Genomic DNA, 18,585 nt, shown 5'->3' on the forward strand with positions numbered 1-18,585 from the left:
GGAGTACTGCGTGTGCTTTGTTGTAAACCAGAGAAGCGCAAGGTAAACGGAAATGAGAACACCAAATGATGCAAAGAGACCACCCATTGCAAATGCTGAAATAAAATTGGAAGAGGAACAAATACAAGAGGGAGGAGAGTCGAAAAGAGGCGAGGCGCAAAAAGGTACCGAGGAATGATTATCTAGAACCAATGTGTCTTGCCACCCGCCTTCCGGAGTTTTGTAAGCACAACAATGGCATCGACAAGAAGTCCACACTTGTTGCCGACACTCTCAATCTCTAGGCGTTGTCGAACAGCATCAATGATACCGGCGGTTTCGCCTTTCATCCTCGCCTTATTCGTCAGCAGCTCATCAACAGGGAGCTCTAACATTCCGTTGGTGTAAGTGAGGACTTTAAGGCGGAGGTCATCAGAGAGCGGTGTATCATCCGTGTCCATGGATCGGATCTCTGTGGAAGAGCTACTGCGAGTGAGGGTTCCAGAGGCCCCGCTTGCGTTTAAGCTTTGATAGCGGTGCCCGAAAGCCCAGCAGATGAGGGCAGAGACGTAGAGAGCCCAGTAGTCGGTTATACAACAGAGAGTGGTCGTCATGTTACCATCAGATGAGAATGTAAGAGGTTGAGAGAGTGTCTGAGCAATCAGCTCGCAGGCGTGGTGAGCAGCTTGCGCTGCGGCGAGAGAACTGGACCATGCCTTCAGCTTCGACAGGGCAGCCTGGAAAGCAGATGGTGGACTGAGCTTCTGTGCGAACAGCCAGGTGTCCCCTGCAACGGCCAAAAGACTATGAAGCGGTGTGTGGTACAGTGCCATGTACGAGTGCGCAAGTGGAGTGTTGGGGAACAGATACATGAAGTTCTCGATATCGGGATGCATGGCTTGCGGGAAATGCTCGTTGGGATGCGTGGGATCATCTCGAAACGGAAGCCGCGAAACAAACCAGCAGATCTGAAGGGTTTGGGTAAATGAAAGCGGGGTAAGAATGGATTGATCCATGTCTTTTTCAATCAGATGAATTGGCTGAATGTCCGAGCTCGATCTCTGTGTTTGCCATTCAGAGGGGTTACTGGCGGTCCAAAGGCTCTCCGGACATGGTTGGCACACAAGAGAGCTTGACAGGTCGCGAGGAACCCTAGACCTGGGTTGCTGATGATACATAGATTGATGGATATCAAAGATGAAACAGCCACTGAGAAGCCTTTGCCTGGATTCAGTTTCAACCCACGAGTACCAATCGCCATTCGGGCTAGAGCTTTTCGATGCTTGTAAATTTGCTTGCGCTCCAAAGCGATCAAGGAGAGCATCAGCTGAGGAAGCATCGCCGGGGCTTTGGTTGGACATCGTTCTATTGCTTGGATCAGATTCATCCAGAAGCTGGTCCAATTAGCGAAGGTGTGCATCGGAATGCTTGAAGGTCTACTTACTCTAGTATATAGTTCTTCAAAGTGGCGGGACAATCGAACGTTCGTTTTACGACCTCGAAAACGGGTAAATATCTCGGTAAGCAAGATTGCCTGCATCGTCTGGAGGTCCCAATTCAGACACTGCACGGCATTGGAATCAGTCATCTCCTCGCCACTAGATAGCTGTGACCAACTTACCAGTTCGATATTCTTCTTGCAATAATCGTTCAGTTCGGCTCCTTTTGCGCGTGCCTCGGGAGAATCGTGATATTGGGTTCCTATCGCAGCCATGGCGGATTTGAGTAAATTATGGTCAATGAGATCGAAAGTAGGTCGGTGTATGATATGGAAGAAACTGTCGAAGGACTGCCAGTAGCAAGAAATGTACATGTCGAGTTGGGGTTGAGATTGCTGAAAGGCAGATGTGGAGTTGATAGGGAAGGTGCCTAAATGGTGGGACTCCACCAAGTCCTTCTTTCCTCTAAGGATGTCCAATCCGGGGTTTGAAGTTCTTGAAGGGGATGCTGGAAAATGTTGAGCCAAAGGCTTGCTTATATACGTCGAGAGGGCTGGAGTACCCACTGTTTCCATGAAAAAGTTCCCATAAGAATTGGGCACATCCAAGAGCTGTCCTCGAGATGAAATCGGCGAGTTCATTCGAGGAGAGGCAAATGGAGTATGTGTCTCATATCGTTCTAAAACGGCATCATATCCCGGACTCCGGATCTCTTGGGGAGTTGTGCTTAGACCGTGGGGGGACCAGTGAGTACCTGCTGATAGTGGCCAATCAGGAAGTGTGGCTATTGATTGAGACCTGTCTCTTGGAATCAAGTGTGGCCCGTTTCGGGAGCAATCTGATTGAGTGGAGTAGGTGCTGTCTGATGCGGATGAGCACCAAGGAGAGTTGTTGTAGGACAGGCCGGGGATCCAATTCTCCTCTGGAATTCTCAGAAGGGGAAGAAGAGGCTGCTGTGGAGCTGTAGTATAGTTCGTGAATTGAGAAGTGCCTCCCTCTCCGAACGCGTCTCCAAATACCTGCTGGACATCACTACTGAAATTGCTCTGGTCCGGCATTCTATCAAATGATCCTGTTGTCCTAGATGTGCTTGGTCCAGGTGAAGTACTCGGGTATCCATCCGAATCAGGGAGCTGGGCTTGGGTTGCTGATCTCTTATTGCCAGAGGCCGGAGAGAAGTTCACAGCTTGAAAGCTACTGGTGATTGTATTGAAACCCGTAGTAGTCATGGAGCTTTCACCACTCCCACTAGTCCTAGGAGTCATGGAATCGGTCGGAGAGGCCTGCATGGCAATGCCGAGAGCTGGAGGTTCTACTTTCAAATCTGGCGTCCTACTTTCTGTGTCGGTTGAAGACGCTCTACTGCTCCGGTGGTCTCCAGCTTTGTATGGCTTTTCTCCTTGTGTTTCACTAAGCCGCATCAGCACAACTTCTTCCTCACATGACATCCGAATTCTCTGCTACGATTCTGTCCCGTGTTGACACATTGGGGTCCCAAATCACTTACTGTCTATGTAGATGCCGAGCAAGTAAATCTGGTCTATGGAATGCTCGCTCGCAATCCTCAAAGGTACATGGGTATGCAGGCTTCTGATGGCTCAATTGGTGACGTCTGGGGAACACATTAGAACCATTTTTGTCGAGCAAACTTTGATCTGGTGACAAACCTCAAATGTTCCGCTCTTGTGAAAGTCTGGGAGGGAGTAAGTAATCTTGATATGCAAGACTGAAGATCGAATGCATACCTTGACCGGTCGACATATGTCACATGTATGGACTGGAACACCTTTCTTTGCTCGACTGATTCGTCCCGTTACCGGTGTATATTTCACTGGCATATCCGTCGCTGGCTCTGAACCTCTGGATGACTGCTGAGGACTTCCTGAGTTGCTCGCCTGGTTCGATCCTCCAGCTTGATACACAGAAGTGAAATCCATATCTTCTCCTGTGGCACTGCTTCGCCGTCGTGCTATGCCTTGCCGAGCTGCTGTGGGCTGCCCAGTAGAACTGGAGACTCGATTGGATCTGCGCCGCTTGATGGTAGTCTTTCCTGTGTTGATATCATCGACGGGAGGAGATGGGGTCTCGGTTGATGGAGCGATGGGAGGGAAGGAGGCTTGTTGTTGTGCGGCTTCCCTGGACCTTCTATAGGCTTGGGATTCGAAGGGTTCCACGTCTACATCCATGATATCTTTGAGGCTCGACATGATGCCAGACTCGAATTGGAAACGAGAACTTCTGTGGATCCCTACCGCCTTGCTTGCACAGCCGACTGGAATAGATCTACTGGGGGGGCCAAAATCTCAGCGCAGGAACAGGACAGTCTTGACCAAGCAAGATCTTGGTACCAGATGTTTGGGATAGGCGCGCTCCTGTTCAGGGTGTAGCTTTTTTTAATGACGAGAAGAATGTAGTAGCTTCGTTTTGAATATCCCTAGACAATTGCGCAGTAAATGCACAAAGATAGAACGTATCGCGGGGCATTGCTGAGCGTGGTGATTATGTCCACAAGAGAAGAATGGTGGAAGAGGATGATGGAGGTTGGAAAGACTACAGCTTCCCCTGCTTGTTGACCCCTGCTTGAGCCCAAACATGGAATAGCTCCTTTTACCAGAACTCGGTCGATACCAGTCCCAAAGAGGGCCATCGACTGCAGAAGCGTCGACATGGACCATAAATAGCCAATGCCAAATCACAGACTGGACTGACGTCTGGATTAAGCGCCCCAGCAATTGAGTGGCATGGGGTGGATCGAGCAAGAGAGCTTTGGGTATGGGCCGTCATCCCAGGTTTGCACGGCTCCGGAACAAGCATAATGAGCGGTTCTCAGATAGGTCCTGGCAAACCTGGAGGTTGGGAGAGCAAGACGAGGGTTTGGAACATGGTGTGAGGAAGAGGAAGCAATCAGGACGCAGCATCTCTCGTGCCATCCCATCCCATCTATCCATCCCGCTACAGTAAGGTTAAGTGTGCTAGGGCATGACAGACGCGCGAGACGGGGGACGGGGGACGGGGGACGGGGGACGGGACGCACCAAAGGGATAAGCCACCCCTTGATCCCCCCCTGCCCCCTGCCCCCTGTTGTGTCCACGGCCCGCATCACGGAGCCATTCCCAAGACATGGGTACGGGAATTCTGCAGAGTATTGCCCTGTTGCTGTTGCTGCTGCTGCTGCTGCTGCTGCTGCTGCTTTGCTGCTGTTCTTTTCTGACTACCCTGCTCTGGTGGGACTTCTCACTCGCAGCATAAGCGCGATGCTGGGACGGAATTAACTACTTATAACCAGCATACACAGCATGCAGTAGCGGTGCAGACCAATTGCCAGCAACGCAACGCAACGCAGAGAAGCACCCTTCGCTTGCCCAATATTAATCCGCCTGCTTTCGGCGTTTTGGCAAGACCTTCATGATCCGATCAGCGTCTGTCAGACTCAGCCGACGAATCAAACAGGCTATCGCGGTAAACAGGGGCGCCCAAAATGAATAAGCAGCAGCATGTCGGCCCTGGCCCCTGCTGCAGAACAGAACCTGGACAGACCTGGACGGCGGTGTCGTCCCCTGAGCCTGCGGATACCCCTCCTGGAATCCTGGGCCAGCCATCAAGAGTGCGGGCCGAGTAAACCCTGCTGAAATGCATGTCCCCGACGAATCAAACACCCTCAGATCCTGGATACCACCCCCCGCCTCGCCTTACCTTACTGTAGCTTAGTCCGTTCAGCCTGCCGTCTGCTCTAATTTTGGAGCCTTGGGTATTGCGCCTCGCTTCGAATATCCATCCGCTCTATCCAAATAGCACCACAGTCTCACCCACCACTTCCACAATGCTCTCTCAAATACGGACAAATATCCCTTCAACTTCGTTCAGAGTCCTCCTGGCCTTTGTCTTGCATATATTAACCGTCCATAGTTCGGGGGCGCAGAATGAACAAAGTAGAAGACTGTCTGTACCGTGATGAACGTTTGGTGCCGTCACGGCGCAGCCCTTGAACCCGTTGTCGAAAACAACCTGGTAGAGACCCAACTATCGATCGAGCATGAATTGCGCGCGTTGCACTGCAGAATCTCAGATGACCATGGCACTGAATATCAAGCCCCTGGTGAAACCCAATCGCCTGGGTTGCAAAGGGATAGGGTGTCTTCTCATGTCTTCCTGGCTACCATGGCAAGGTATTTCAAAACTTTTACCCCTGCACGAGATAAGTTCTATTCGATAAATTGCTCCATCTGAGACCAACCTCAATCGTTGGCATCACCATCCTGCTATGGGTACGGAAGCCTCCCCGTCGCCCCCAAGCATTCGGCAAATTATAGATCTTCGAGGTTCTGTTTGTTGGTTATGATTTTATGATGTTGATACCCCTAACAAGCATCCTTGATGTGAAGAGATCGTGATTTACATCTGTATTGAAGATTTGCGCAAGGTGCTGTCGCGCAATCTCTTCTACAATCAGTTTCGAACGTGGGGTCGTTACAAGCCGGCGATGATTGGTCCAATTTACGATAAATGACCAGGATCTGTTGATATTCGCTTCTTGTTTGGTGGCAGTGGACCTCGTCTGCATTCGTAGAAAACTTTTTCCGAATGCGATTTACTGAATCTCTTATTGTAAATGGGGGACGAGCCACGAAGAACATAGTTTGCAACAACGATGCTCCTGTGCGGCACCCAGTTCTTGGGTCCCGCGTGATCCTCCCTCTTAGCTTACCCGTTTCAAAACGGTACAGGTCGTCTCCGAACCTCGAAACCGCATCGCCACGCAAATTGGCAACTACTGCAGCTCGTGGATGAATAGGGATAGACTGTCTCGAAATGGGAGCAGACATCTCTTGCAACTTGAGGAGCTAATGCCCGCTGGTCTTGGCTTTCATGGCCACGTTTGTGGTACTTTTGTCTGCCAAAAGTTGTACCTGATCAACTGACAGGTATTGACTCTTGGTTATGACAGTGTGGTGCTGAATACCAGGATGGGCCAGGGCACCGCTGGGGCCCCCTGGAGTCATCCCAGACTTACAGGGTAGTTTTCGGTGGACAGTGCCATGCCACCCCCAAAGTAATTCCTATACTTTTGGGTCCATGCTTCCCGCCCGATCATCTGAAGTCTTGATTCTCGATGCCCTATGCTGGCGGCTATCGTAACTCAAAGTTGTCATCTCACAACACCACATCAGTAGTAGGATGTATTCTTGCAGGCCGGCAATTGAAACTGCAGACGCGGTTTTGGGATGTGCTTCCAAGAAAAGTTGCATCGCTTCTCATATTGCATTTGCACTTTTGCACTGTTCCGATTCCCGACAAGTGGAAGAATATGCAGGAGGTTGTGTGGAACATGGCGCTGGGAGAGTTGTGACCGTAATGAGGTGCAGTTGCTTGAGTTACAACTTTCAAGAATCCCCCACTGCGCCTCGAAACTTTAGGTGGTGAAGAGGCCATGTCTCAAAATAGGTTCCAGACATTCCTCGTCGATGTCATTGAACAGAATCAACGACAGCCATTTCGTTCGATACCTCTTGCATCAGGCTTAGCGATACCGACGACCTCTTCAAACAGACAAGACGAGAGCCACCGAGTACGGTAGCATGGTACCTCTCGTGGCAGGTACAGCGCCTTCTAGAAATTGAATCGAAGGTTCCCCACATCCCCTGCATTGTAACCAACCCCAAATTTTATGTGTGTTGCTGAGTGATCATAAGGACCTGAATGCTCCGTAGAACATGCAGCCACCCACAATGTATTGCCAGTCCGCATGGGAATCCAAGTATGACGTGAGAATGCGCGTTAGCCGGAAAAGAATTGTTCTTGTGACGATACATAGATACTCGGACCAGGAATAGAAATCCGATCTCGTTGTGGTTGCGAGACCTTAAAACTGTACCTCGCCTCGCTTAGACGCCGACACGTTTTCTATCGGAGAGAAACTTCCCAAGCACCTTTAAGATCCAGGGGTGCATATGGCCTCCGTCTATTCTAAGACCTTAATGGTTAACAGTATCCTGTACTTGTACCCCGCTGCCACTCCTTGCGGGAAAATTCCTTGCACCTGAACAACGTGGCTGTCGAAATGTGGTTATTTGTAGACGGCGCCAAATACTCACATACCGACTGGAATATGTAACTGCTTCCTGGAAACAGATATTTTTGTTTCAGGAACCCACAGGAAGAATGGGTCCATAACTGGATAGGGACAATGTACTTGCGCCAGCCCCAACTGTTGGAAGAGGAGGAGTCCGGTGATGAATCGGCGCATGCATAGACTTGCACATCATTCGATCCTATGCTGCAAAGCATTTTCGATCGATGCTCACGACTTGGGGCTCAACAAAGAGGAGACGGGTGGATCTGAGACTCTGAATGTAGCCTTCGATGGCTGAGTGATGAGAAATGACTATTGTTTCAGGACGGGAAGTGTTTCTCATAGCCTCCAAAAGCATACGGTGGATCATCTTGTGGCTTCTATCGGAAATTTATCAGCAACCTAACACATTTGTGACTGATTCAGAACTCAGACTCCTTAAAAAATTCACGGGTTTGGGTGGTGACATTACATCAGAGCCAACTCGGACGGTCAAATCACGACGGAAAGTCTCAGCTCCTCGCTATCAGCCTTCTTCCCTCCGCAAAACCTGGGGATAACGGCATACACACCGGCAACCGAAAATTTGTTTTTCGTCATAGCCCCTTCGTATCTCGAAGTGATCATACCAGGTGAGCCAAGAAAGCGCTTGTGACAAATTCCCGGTCTTATCTTTGGGTACTTGCGTTGACGATTTTTTTTGTCATTCCCAATTGTGGCTCCTTCTTCGGATGATCGCGATTCGCACACTTACTAATGCAGAGGTCCGAATCTTGGACAGCCATCTATCGGAGAAGCCGAACATCGTTCAGAATCACAGCTTGCGATAGATCGGAGGTAGCCGAGGGGCAATTCAATTCTTCCTGGTTCAGATATGGGATTTGATGAGAATGTTGAGGAAAGTGTCATAGGTACCAGATCTTGTGCCGAAACGTCAATATCCGATCTAAGAGACCTGGAAATCATCCTCGACTTTTGATCTGATCATTGGATGAGGAATTTGCTAGATTGTTGGCATTTGATCTGAGGTTTTGTGATAGTAATAGTCTAGGCTCGTTGATGGTTCGGATTATTCGTTCCAAGGCTGGCCTGGACAACCTCTTGTGGAAAACACTAATGGTAAAACTTGCAAAGTCACCCTGGAAGATTCGAGCCACCCACCTACCGGATTCGTTCAATCTTAATAGTTCACGGTCCTGTGATGCTGTCGATCCTCTTCTGGGAGCTGGTCTGCACTTGGCGATGGTTCCTGTCGAGCTTTATTGTGTTGCTGGGGGTGGAGAACGAGTCTGGTCGGATCAAGTGGAAGGGATGCGACAGTGGAGGAACGCCGCGCCAAGACGCCATTCCTTCGGCTACAGTATTAGCCAGGTCAACAAGCAGGAGCGATCAGAAAGAAGAACAGATACAGTTCAAGAATGTGCCAGGGAGCTTTTCCAGGATATGCATTGGAATCATGGAATCTGAGGAAGCACGAGGTCAAATTGTTAATTATTCTGTCTCATGTCTGAACTTAGCTGGCCAGTCTCTGACCAGGGCTCGAAGGTAAACCAGTCTCAAGGGACCCATTGAATGGCATGCTACACCTTTTCAATTGGGCAACTGATCCAATATTCTAACAAGCGCCTACCCGCTCCCTCAATACAAAAACATATCTCGAGTCATCTGGGACAGGTTGTATCGATATTATACGAAGCCAGGTAGGCGATACAAATCTTCTTCAAGGAGATTTTCGACAACTTTGAAGTCGATAGTTTTTTCTCTTCTCGAGATTGCTTCACCAGTTCCAACGCAATGTAGTCAATAGTTTACAGCTGTTCAAACGACGTCGTTTTGAGGCTTTTAAACTAACTGACGTTTTACTACCTTAGAACTAATTACAGTTAGTTCTTATAAAGCCGGAACGAACGGAACGAGGTTGTTTTTAAGAACAGAGAGATAAACTAACCTATAATTCTAGCTCTATAGTGTCTCTAGCTGCTTCTATAACACTTAGCCCTATTAAAACCTGATTTTATATAACCTATATATCTCTAACTTCTATCTCCTACTCTATAGGACCGGTCTACGACTTTAAACACTTTAAATATTTAAGTATCTGTATACCTATCTTATTCCGGCGATCTGAAAGGGTTATTTTTACCGCGGAAAACGCTTGTTCTAGATCAGAGGATATCGCTAGAATAGATAGAATATCAAGAGCTATTTTCAAGAGATTTAAGTAGGCTTTTTATTACGTAGGTTTAAGCTACTAATTAAGAACGCTATAGTAGCTATAAATATAGTCTATTTGATAGTATTACTTATATTTATCTCGAACTACTATCGGCGTATTAACTCGTTATAACTAAAGCTCGAATTCGTTCGTAGAAGAGGTAGTAGACGTTAGAGCAGTCGGAATAGTCGATTTTAGCTTATATTTGTTCTCCTAGAGCTTCTTAACTATCTCCTTTACCTTCTCTTACTATAAGGGTCTCTAAAACCTCTTAATATACGACTACTTTCGCGTAGGATTAAGAATAAGAGCTATAGCGTAAGCTGGAGATTCGTTACTTTTACTATAGTATTTATCTATCTTCTATTAACCTAAATTAACTATAGCAGAGAGCTTAACGTTATCTTTATAAGTTGTTTTTACTTTCTTAAAGTAAGTAAGTATAAAATATATTAAAGGTAAGATACTATTAAGGGAAGCACTAAAGCCTTTAAGTGACTTAGTAGATAACTTAAAAGTCTCTAAAAACCTCTTAATCTTACCTAAAATACGCTAATCTTTAGCATCTAATAAGTCCCTTACGATTTCCGAATCTCCATATACTACAAAGTATTCTTTAATTGTATCTTGTAATAGTAAGGAGACCTCTAGTATAGTATACTACGAATTCTAGCGCGTATTATTATCTTAATAGAGGTAATAATTAACTAATAAAGCAAGGAATCGCTAGAGGCGTAAGGTACTATATTAAATAAAAATAACGAAATTATGAAGCTTTCTAAGTAGTCTCTTTTTACGCTATTCTCTTATCTCCTCTAGTGTTTATTAAAGCTACTAGTTTATTATTTATTTATAATCAGTAGATTCAAGAGTCTTATTATTAGTAATAAAGAGGAAAGCTTTTATAGAGAGGTTAAGAATATAGCTAGTGTAGCGTAGTTAATAGGTAATCGGGTGATATCGAATACTAAAGGACTAGCGGAGATCTCTACTAATTTATTAATAAAGAGCTATAAGGAAAGTATATACCTTACTTAAAGATAGAACTCTTATTATAACGTTGTTATCTGTAGCGTTATCTATTATAAAATAGCCTAAATTATATTGAATCTCTTAGTCTTTAATAACCTCTATTATAATTAAAGCTAGATTCTTACCTGTCTTACTATTATTAACTTATTTTATTCCTATAATAGTTCTTCTTATTTTACTGTTAGCGCTAATATAATTATTAGTTTTATACTAGTAAACAAATAATAAGTATATATTAATATATATTAAAATCTAAGGTTTAGTTCAAAGGTATTTAAAAGTATATATTATAAAGAGTATCTATAGGTCAGAATATATACTACCTTCTAAATAACCCCTAGTTTATATCTGAAAAGGGTTTATCCTCTAACCGGGATTACTTACACTCTCTGATTTCCCCTTATACCTCTATAGTAAAGGTCTATAGACTAATACTAGTAAAACTTTTTTTAGAATAAAAGGTTTCTAATAACTGCAAAGGAAATAAAGAGAGAATATAGATATAATAATAAGAACTAAAGATATAATAAAGTAATAAATATCTGACTTATATATATTAGTAGCTGGAATATCTCTAGTTATTATCTAAAAGCACTTCTCCTATTATATAGGAATATAAATAAATCGTAATCTATAACTAAACTATATCTTAGAGTATAGAGAATATATATAAACTTATAGAGAATTAAATAATATTATTATTAAGTTAATATAAGGTTCTAAGGAGTTAGAGGGTTAATATTCTATCTAGTAGTAGTTAATAATATAAAGGTAGAAGATAATAGTAATAGCTAAGTGATAATAGTAAATAATATCGTATTATATCCGAATCAGGCCTGAATTATATATATTTATTTATATAAAGATAACCTCCCTTTTGAAATCTTTTCTTTTCTTTATTAAATAATAATAATAATAATAATAACTATAAGTTCAGAATTAATAGTATTTACCTTAGAGATTCTTACTAACTAAGAGATTTCTTTAAAAGATATTAAATAAATCAAGTAATTTAAGAGTAAATATATCTTATCTTAAGAGCTAGCGTAGTAGTAGAGCTCTTTACTAATACTAATTAGTACTAATTCCCTGCTCTCCTAGTGCCCTCCTAGCTGCGTTCCGTATATAGTACTATAGATATATTAATCGTTAGAAGAAAAGTGATCTAAAACTATATAAATTCCAGAGTTCCGTAAGCTTAAAATACTAATATTATACTAAGAATAAGGATAAATATAAACTTATAAGTATCCCTTAATCCGAGTCTCTTCTATAACCCCTCTAATAATAATCCTCTATAACTAATAGAAGTAGATCCTAGTATACACGGCCCTCAAGTATTATACTTTTACTAATACCTTTATTAGTAGAGATATAGCTGAACTCCTTAAAGCTAGTACTACTCTCTAGAATATTATCTCTATTACTAAGGCTAATATATTAAGAGATATATTATTAGCTATAGAGGTTATATTAGCAGAGGTTTATACTATACGTAATAAGATAGCTGGAATCGTAGAATAGAATACTATAAGTATTTCTTTTTCTTAACTAACTTCCCTTACCTCCCTCTATAAGATATAATCTAATATCTTATATTATAAGCGATACTTATAGTATTATAAAAGTTAGGAACTATATTAGGGAAGCAGAAGGCTCTACTAGATAATCCGAGTCTATTAAAGCGTTATATAAGAATAGGTACTTAAAGGAATCCTAGAAGCGATTCAGAGGAGAATTTAGCTAGTAATCCTAGTAGTTCTAGTTCTAGTAATAAAAGTAGCTTAAGTACTTACTCTTCTAGCTTTATTATAATTAATTAGCTCCCTAAGGCGAGAGAGGGTAGTAATAGTACTCTAGCACCTAACTTAACCTCTCTACCTCTTCCTTCTTAGGGGGAGGGAGAAACTACTAATAGTAATCTTAGAGAGAATAGCGTATAAAAGTAAGAGGTTTCCGGCTCTATTTCAGATTAGTTTCGTAGTTAGTTCTTTATAGTAGTATCTTCTTTATACTTTTATATAGAAGTAGCTCTCTATAGCGAAACTAGTAATTAGTCCCTATTAGGGTATTATTATAAGGCCGCCTATTAGCGCTTTAAATTAGAAGGTAATTATCTTAAAATAAAAGTTATTCTTATCGCGATATCTTACTTAATTATAAAGAAATAAATAAGTAATAAAAGAGAGTTATAAGGAAATTAATATAAGAAAAATAAGTAAATACGTTAAAACACTTCTACTATAAGTCTGAATTAACTCTATCTAATCTCTTTACTTATCCCTCTACTTTTACTATTAACTAGTTAGTATTAATAAACTCTTAAAGAGCCTTATTTAGACCTGCCTTTATTATAGCGTTAGTAGGGTTACTTACTCTATTAATCTATTATATCTCTGTTAGTTCTTTATACTTATATAATTAATAAATTACTATAATATTAATTATTAAATATTTCTCTTTTATAGTACCGAGTTTAATAATATATTTGTAAAGAGATAGAGAATTAGTATAAACTATAGTAGAAAGCCTTAGGAGGCCTAGCTTATTAGTTACTATATTAACTGTAGTTACTAGAGATATTAATATATTAATCCTTATTACTATAGTATATAATTCTGAAGTGAGTATAGCTTAAGTAACTCTCTTATACTTTATAGAACTTATATATATTAAGTTACTAGAAAGAGAGAACTCTTGAAATTTCTCTAATTTAGTTCTAATTACTAGTATAAAACTAATCTAGGAGCTAAGGTTTTTATTATTTATAAAAGATCTATTAATAAAGGCGTAGATCTTTATAGAACTCAAGTCTATAGGAATATATTATAGATCTCTCCCTAGGTTCTTTATCTATTACTTAAGATATAGATTTAGAGCCTTAATATTATTAAGTATTAGATCCTAGTACTATATTACTACTAATAAGTTAAACGTAGCTTCCGGCTAATAGATTATTATAAGGTAGGCTCTACGAGCTTATTACTTTACGTAAGTTTTCTTATAATCTCCCTTAGTAATATCGACTTACTTAAGCCTTATACCTTAACTCTTCTAAGATATATAAAGGCTACTCTCTTCTATACGAATAGTATACCTATTAAATATTAGCGATTCAGATTAGTTTAGGACTTATATTAGCTTAGTTATAAATCCGGCCTAATTAATCGCTTCTTATTCCTTTACTAGGAATATCTTATCTCTTAGAATAAGAGTATTATCTGTTTATATTCTTATAATTCTGAACTTATTAGTTCCTTTAGTACTTACTAAGAGGCATAGGTTATAAGTTAATATTTCTATTTAAAGGCTCCTTATATAATACTTATAATATATATTAAACTAGTAGTTTCTAGACTTAGGTATACTATATAACAGAAGTATTACTATAAATATCATTCTAGGTAGAAACTTATTAGTAATCTCTTCTAGTAGCTATATAAATATCTTATGAAGAAGCTTTATTACCGCTTAGGTATAAGCCTAAGTAATATCCTATATTACTAGCTTTAATTTAGGGTTATTCCGGATATATTCCAGATAGCTAAGTACTACAGCTAGGTATATAATAAGTCTTTAACTAATCCGTTAGATTATTAGCAATTAAGTTAAAATCTCTTATTTACCCTTATTATTAAAGTATTAAATAATAAGTCTAGATTTCTTATATAAGCTTACTATCTCTTTGCCCTTAACTTCGTCTACTATTCTAGACTTAAAGATACGTTGATTTTTACTCTAAAGTTATCTTTATAGATAGAGATAAAAATACCTCTTTTAATAAGGGCTTTATATTCTACTTAATAGGATCTTTAGAATAGTAGTCCCGGGGTTATAATCTTACCCTCTAATTATAGCTAGATAGAAAGCTCTTAATCTCTTATCTCCTTCTCTATTAAAAACGCCTTAGTATTATATATTATATATATCCCGGTATTATAATTATTATCGATTATTAGTAGTTCGTTAATCCGCTTTATAAATAGGATCTTAATATAGATAAGTTTTAGTACTAATTCAGATATCTTCTAAGTTTATTATTCTTAATATTAAGTATCCTATACTAATTTTTCTTTTCTTTACTTAATACTAGAGCTATCTATAGTAAATAGTTAAATAGAGGTAGAATAGAACGTCTATGTTCTACTATTTTTTATATTAATCTTATAATCCTTATTATTTATTCCTAAGAAATTATAAGGTCCTTTCTATTTCTTAGATTTCTCCCTTTAGATAAGCACCTTATTATTAATCTGAAGATTATAAATATAGGTAGTTCCAGGGCTATTTTAAGTAGTTAATATATTATTAACTTTATATATAGTATAGAGCTTATATATAGCTTCTATAGCTTTCTTAATAGTTACTACTTATTATTCAACTAACGGATTAGGAGGATCTAATTCTATTATCTTAGGGTATATACTAAAAACTAGTAATATAAGGATTAAGCTATTAGGCCTAGCTATATTATTTATAGCTTTAATAGCTATTTATAAGTGTTCCTTAGTATTAAGATCTTCGTGTTCTTCTATGACGATTTTATAGGCATAGCGGAGTAGATAGTAATATCTCTCTACTTTACTAATAAAATAGTATACTTTTACTAGAATAAGTTTAGGGATAGTTTTAACTAACCTAAGTAAGCTTTAAAACTCCTTAGAGTTGAAATTAGTTCTATAGTCGTAGACTAAGAAGTCAGGTAGTCTTAAATATATATCGATTTATATAGCTTTAAATATATTAAATATAGATTAGGCAGATACTAAACCGGACTTTTTTCGGAGCTATCTCGCTACTCTAAATCCTATCGCCTTATTAACTATATAAAGGGTATACTAATCGCTAAATATTATAATATTAACGTAAACTATATAATTAAAGTTAATATTATCATAGAGTCTAAATCAGAACTAATATAGAGTATCTACGTGCTTCTAGTAATATTTATATATCTTCTTTACCTATTATATAATATCGGAATCCGGTATATAGCCTACTTAGTCTAAAAGATATTGTAAACGTTATACTAATAGGTGACTAAATCGCTTATAAAGTCTACGAATCTCTATTTCTATTAGGTAGTAGGCTGATATATCTCTATCTGAATACTCTAATAATTAGTAATATTAATCTAGAAGAAGCTATATATACTCACTTTTCCGGATAATTAAGTGCTTAATATCCCCTTGAACTAAGGTATTAGTAAGGTTATTATAGTAGATCCTTAGCTTATCGAGCTATTGAAGTATAATAGTCCGGTATTTACTCGCTATAAATACAGAAGGCTATAGTTAATCTCTAATAATTAAGAGGTAGGTATATTATATAGATAGGAAGATAGTTACTAAGTATTAGAATACTATTTAAAGTTAAGTATAAAGCTCTTATCTAATAATAGATATACTAGTCTTATATAAGACTTTCGTTCTTCTTAGATCTCTTAAGATACTAGATCCTTAGATCCTTAGATCTATTCTTTTATAAGAGGATCTAAGGATCTAGGGATCTATTATATAACTTATTATCTACTATAATCTAAGTAACTATTACTACTAAAGTATAAGTATATAGTAGTATTACTTATTATCCTATATTATTCCTTAGTTAATACTACCCTATTAATAGCACTACTCCCTTATTAGTACTAATGCCCCTATAGTACTACTAATAGTATTATTAGTATATAGGTGCTAACTAAACTATAGCGCTAAGGGTCTATAATACTATCCCCCTCTTAGCTTAGCGTAGTCCTCACGCTTAAGTATAACCTTAAGGAACATTAATAGTTACTAATAACTATCTTCCTTATCTATTATATCCGATATTATAAAGAAATCGAGTATCGCTTAGATAAAGAAAAAACAGAGTATCTAGCTCGCGCTCTATATTAAGTATACTATATAACTTATAAAGCCTTATTCCTTCTACTATAGCTTTTCTTATACTTACTTCTTAGATTTATCTATTTTAAAGTGATACTCTAAGTATATTCGCTTAAAGTATTATAATTATAATACCTTAAGGTATATTAAGAAGTTTACTCTTAAACGACTTATATATTAGTTTAAGATAAGAAAAACTATAACTCCTACTCGCCTTCTAATACTTCCTTCTAAGCTTATTAAGGATAATCCTACTTCTTAGCTTCTTACCTTTAAACTTAACGCCTACCTAGTGTCCTTCTTTAAAGGCCTAGTCCCTAACTTTAGGTCCCCTTTCTTCTAAGTAAACCTGGATTTCTTTAATAGAATTCCTATAGAAGCTTAAGGTAATAGAGGTTAGATTTAGGTTCCTAAGTGTTTTCTAATTATAAGTACCTTTTCTATTTAATTAAATATTTTAGTTTACTATAGAAATACTAATAGTTGAGAATAGCTTCTACTTTATATTTAGTATTTAGATTAATTAGTTATATTTTAGTAATAGGAGCCGGTAGTACTCCTAGTAATACTAGTTTAAAGAGAGATATATAGAATACTAAGTAGATATTTATTATCTTTAGTAGAGCTAGTTAATAATTAACTAGTCCCTTAACTTTAGTAATCCTAAATAGTTCTAGCTTCTTATAATCTAATTTATAACTTAGTCACTTAGTTATAATATTCCTTCTAAGTAAGTAGACTTTATCCCTCTCCTTAAGCGTTAGTCCTATACTACACTTTCTATTATAGTAGATCATAGATCTCTATATAATAAAGAGAATATCAGCTAATAATTCTTTATAGAGCTACTTAAGCCTATTTGCTTATAATATAGCTTCCTACGTAGTTCCTTAACTGGTTATTAGTAGATTATATACTATAAGATTATACCTATAATTCGCGTAGAATAGCGATACTCTAATAATCTCTTAATTCATACTATTATATATAAACTAGGCAAATAGAAGTAACTACACCTAGTTATCCTGTTTATAGTTTATATAATACTAAAGATAAGTCTCTATTATCTAGTTAATTCGTTCTATCTATATATTAGTTTATAAGTAGAATACAGTTAATATCTTCTGTTTAATCCTTAAGAATATAATAAGAGTTTTCTAGAACTTTAAGGTAAAAAGCTTATCTCTATCTAAGATAATCTTATCTAGTATTCTATAGCTTATAAAGATTATCCTAAGAAATACTTATACTATTATAAGCGTGTCCTATATCCTAAGTACTAGTACTATATATATATATACTTTATAAACTTATCTGTTATTATATAGATTGAGTTATATATAATTCCTATAATTAGGTCTTTTAAGAGTAGTAGTTTAACTACGAAATCTAAAGCGATTAATTTCTATAGGCGAGGTAGTATTATTAGTAACTTTATAAGCTTATTATCGTGTACTGTAGGGAGGAGCTTCATGTAGTATGAAAGTCTTGATTTATTAAGGTATTCTAGAGCTCCCCTATAAGAGGAAGCTCTAGGAGTTCTAGTTATATAAGTAGCCTCTGGTTGGCTGGAGCGCCTTAGGGAGTGCCTCAGGTGCGTCAAGTGCATAATATACCCCCTCGCTTAGCTTTACAATAGTAAGCGAAGCGACGTAAATAGTACAGATAATACTACTTGAACTATAATAGGAGTTGATACTAACTAACGGCGTTAGGTCTTAAGCGCCTAGTAGCTCTGAATATATAAACCAGGTAGGTCCCTTAGAACGCTCTTTCCTTAAATAACAACTTCGATGTAATATTAGTAAATATAGCTAAAAGCTCCCGTGCCGCCTGCGCCTCGCGCGCCTCTAACCTCGCCGCTGCTCGCGTAGTAAAGAAGAAGACCGTAAGTTATTAATTTGAAGATTCCGATGTAGTTAGTGTTATAAGGAATCGTTAGAACTACGCTGATACTTATAAAAT

The 18,585-nt window shown here is 38.9% G+C and overlaps 2 protein-coding genes across 2 annotated transcripts; one reads left to right on the forward strand and one right to left on the reverse strand.

Annotated features, from left to right (window-relative positions):
* Positions 1-182: 182 nt before the first annotated feature.
* ONS95_003720 (uncharacterized protein) lies at positions 183-3,625 on the reverse strand (the record flags this gene model as incomplete). Its single annotated transcript, XM_058497041.1, has 6 exons — positions 183-1,373; positions 1,424-1,543; positions 1,601-2,828; positions 2,926-3,030; positions 3,086-3,111; positions 3,164-3,625. The coding sequence occupies 6 exons, from the start codon at positions 3,623-3,625 to the stop codon at positions 183-185; spliced, it is 3,132 nt and encodes a 1,043-aa protein (XP_058352984.1).
* A 5,064-nt stretch (positions 3,626-8,689) lies between these two features.
* Positions 8,690-9,037, forward strand: ONS95_003721 (uncharacterized protein; the record flags this gene model as incomplete). The annotated part of the gene is made up of 1 exon (XM_058497042.1): positions 8,690-9,037. One exon carries the CDS (start codon positions 8,690-8,692, stop codon positions 9,035-9,037), a length of 348 nt encoding a protein of 115 aa, XP_058352985.1.
* Positions 9,038-18,585: the final 9,548 nt, after the last annotated feature.

The sequence above is a fragment of the Cadophora gregata genome, assembly GCF_030347475.1.
Source record: "Cadophora gregata isolate MNR1 chromosome Unknown scaffold_13, whole genome shotgun sequence".
NCBI lineage: Eukaryota > Fungi > Ascomycota > Leotiomycetes > Helotiales > Ploettnerulaceae > Cadophora > Cadophora gregata.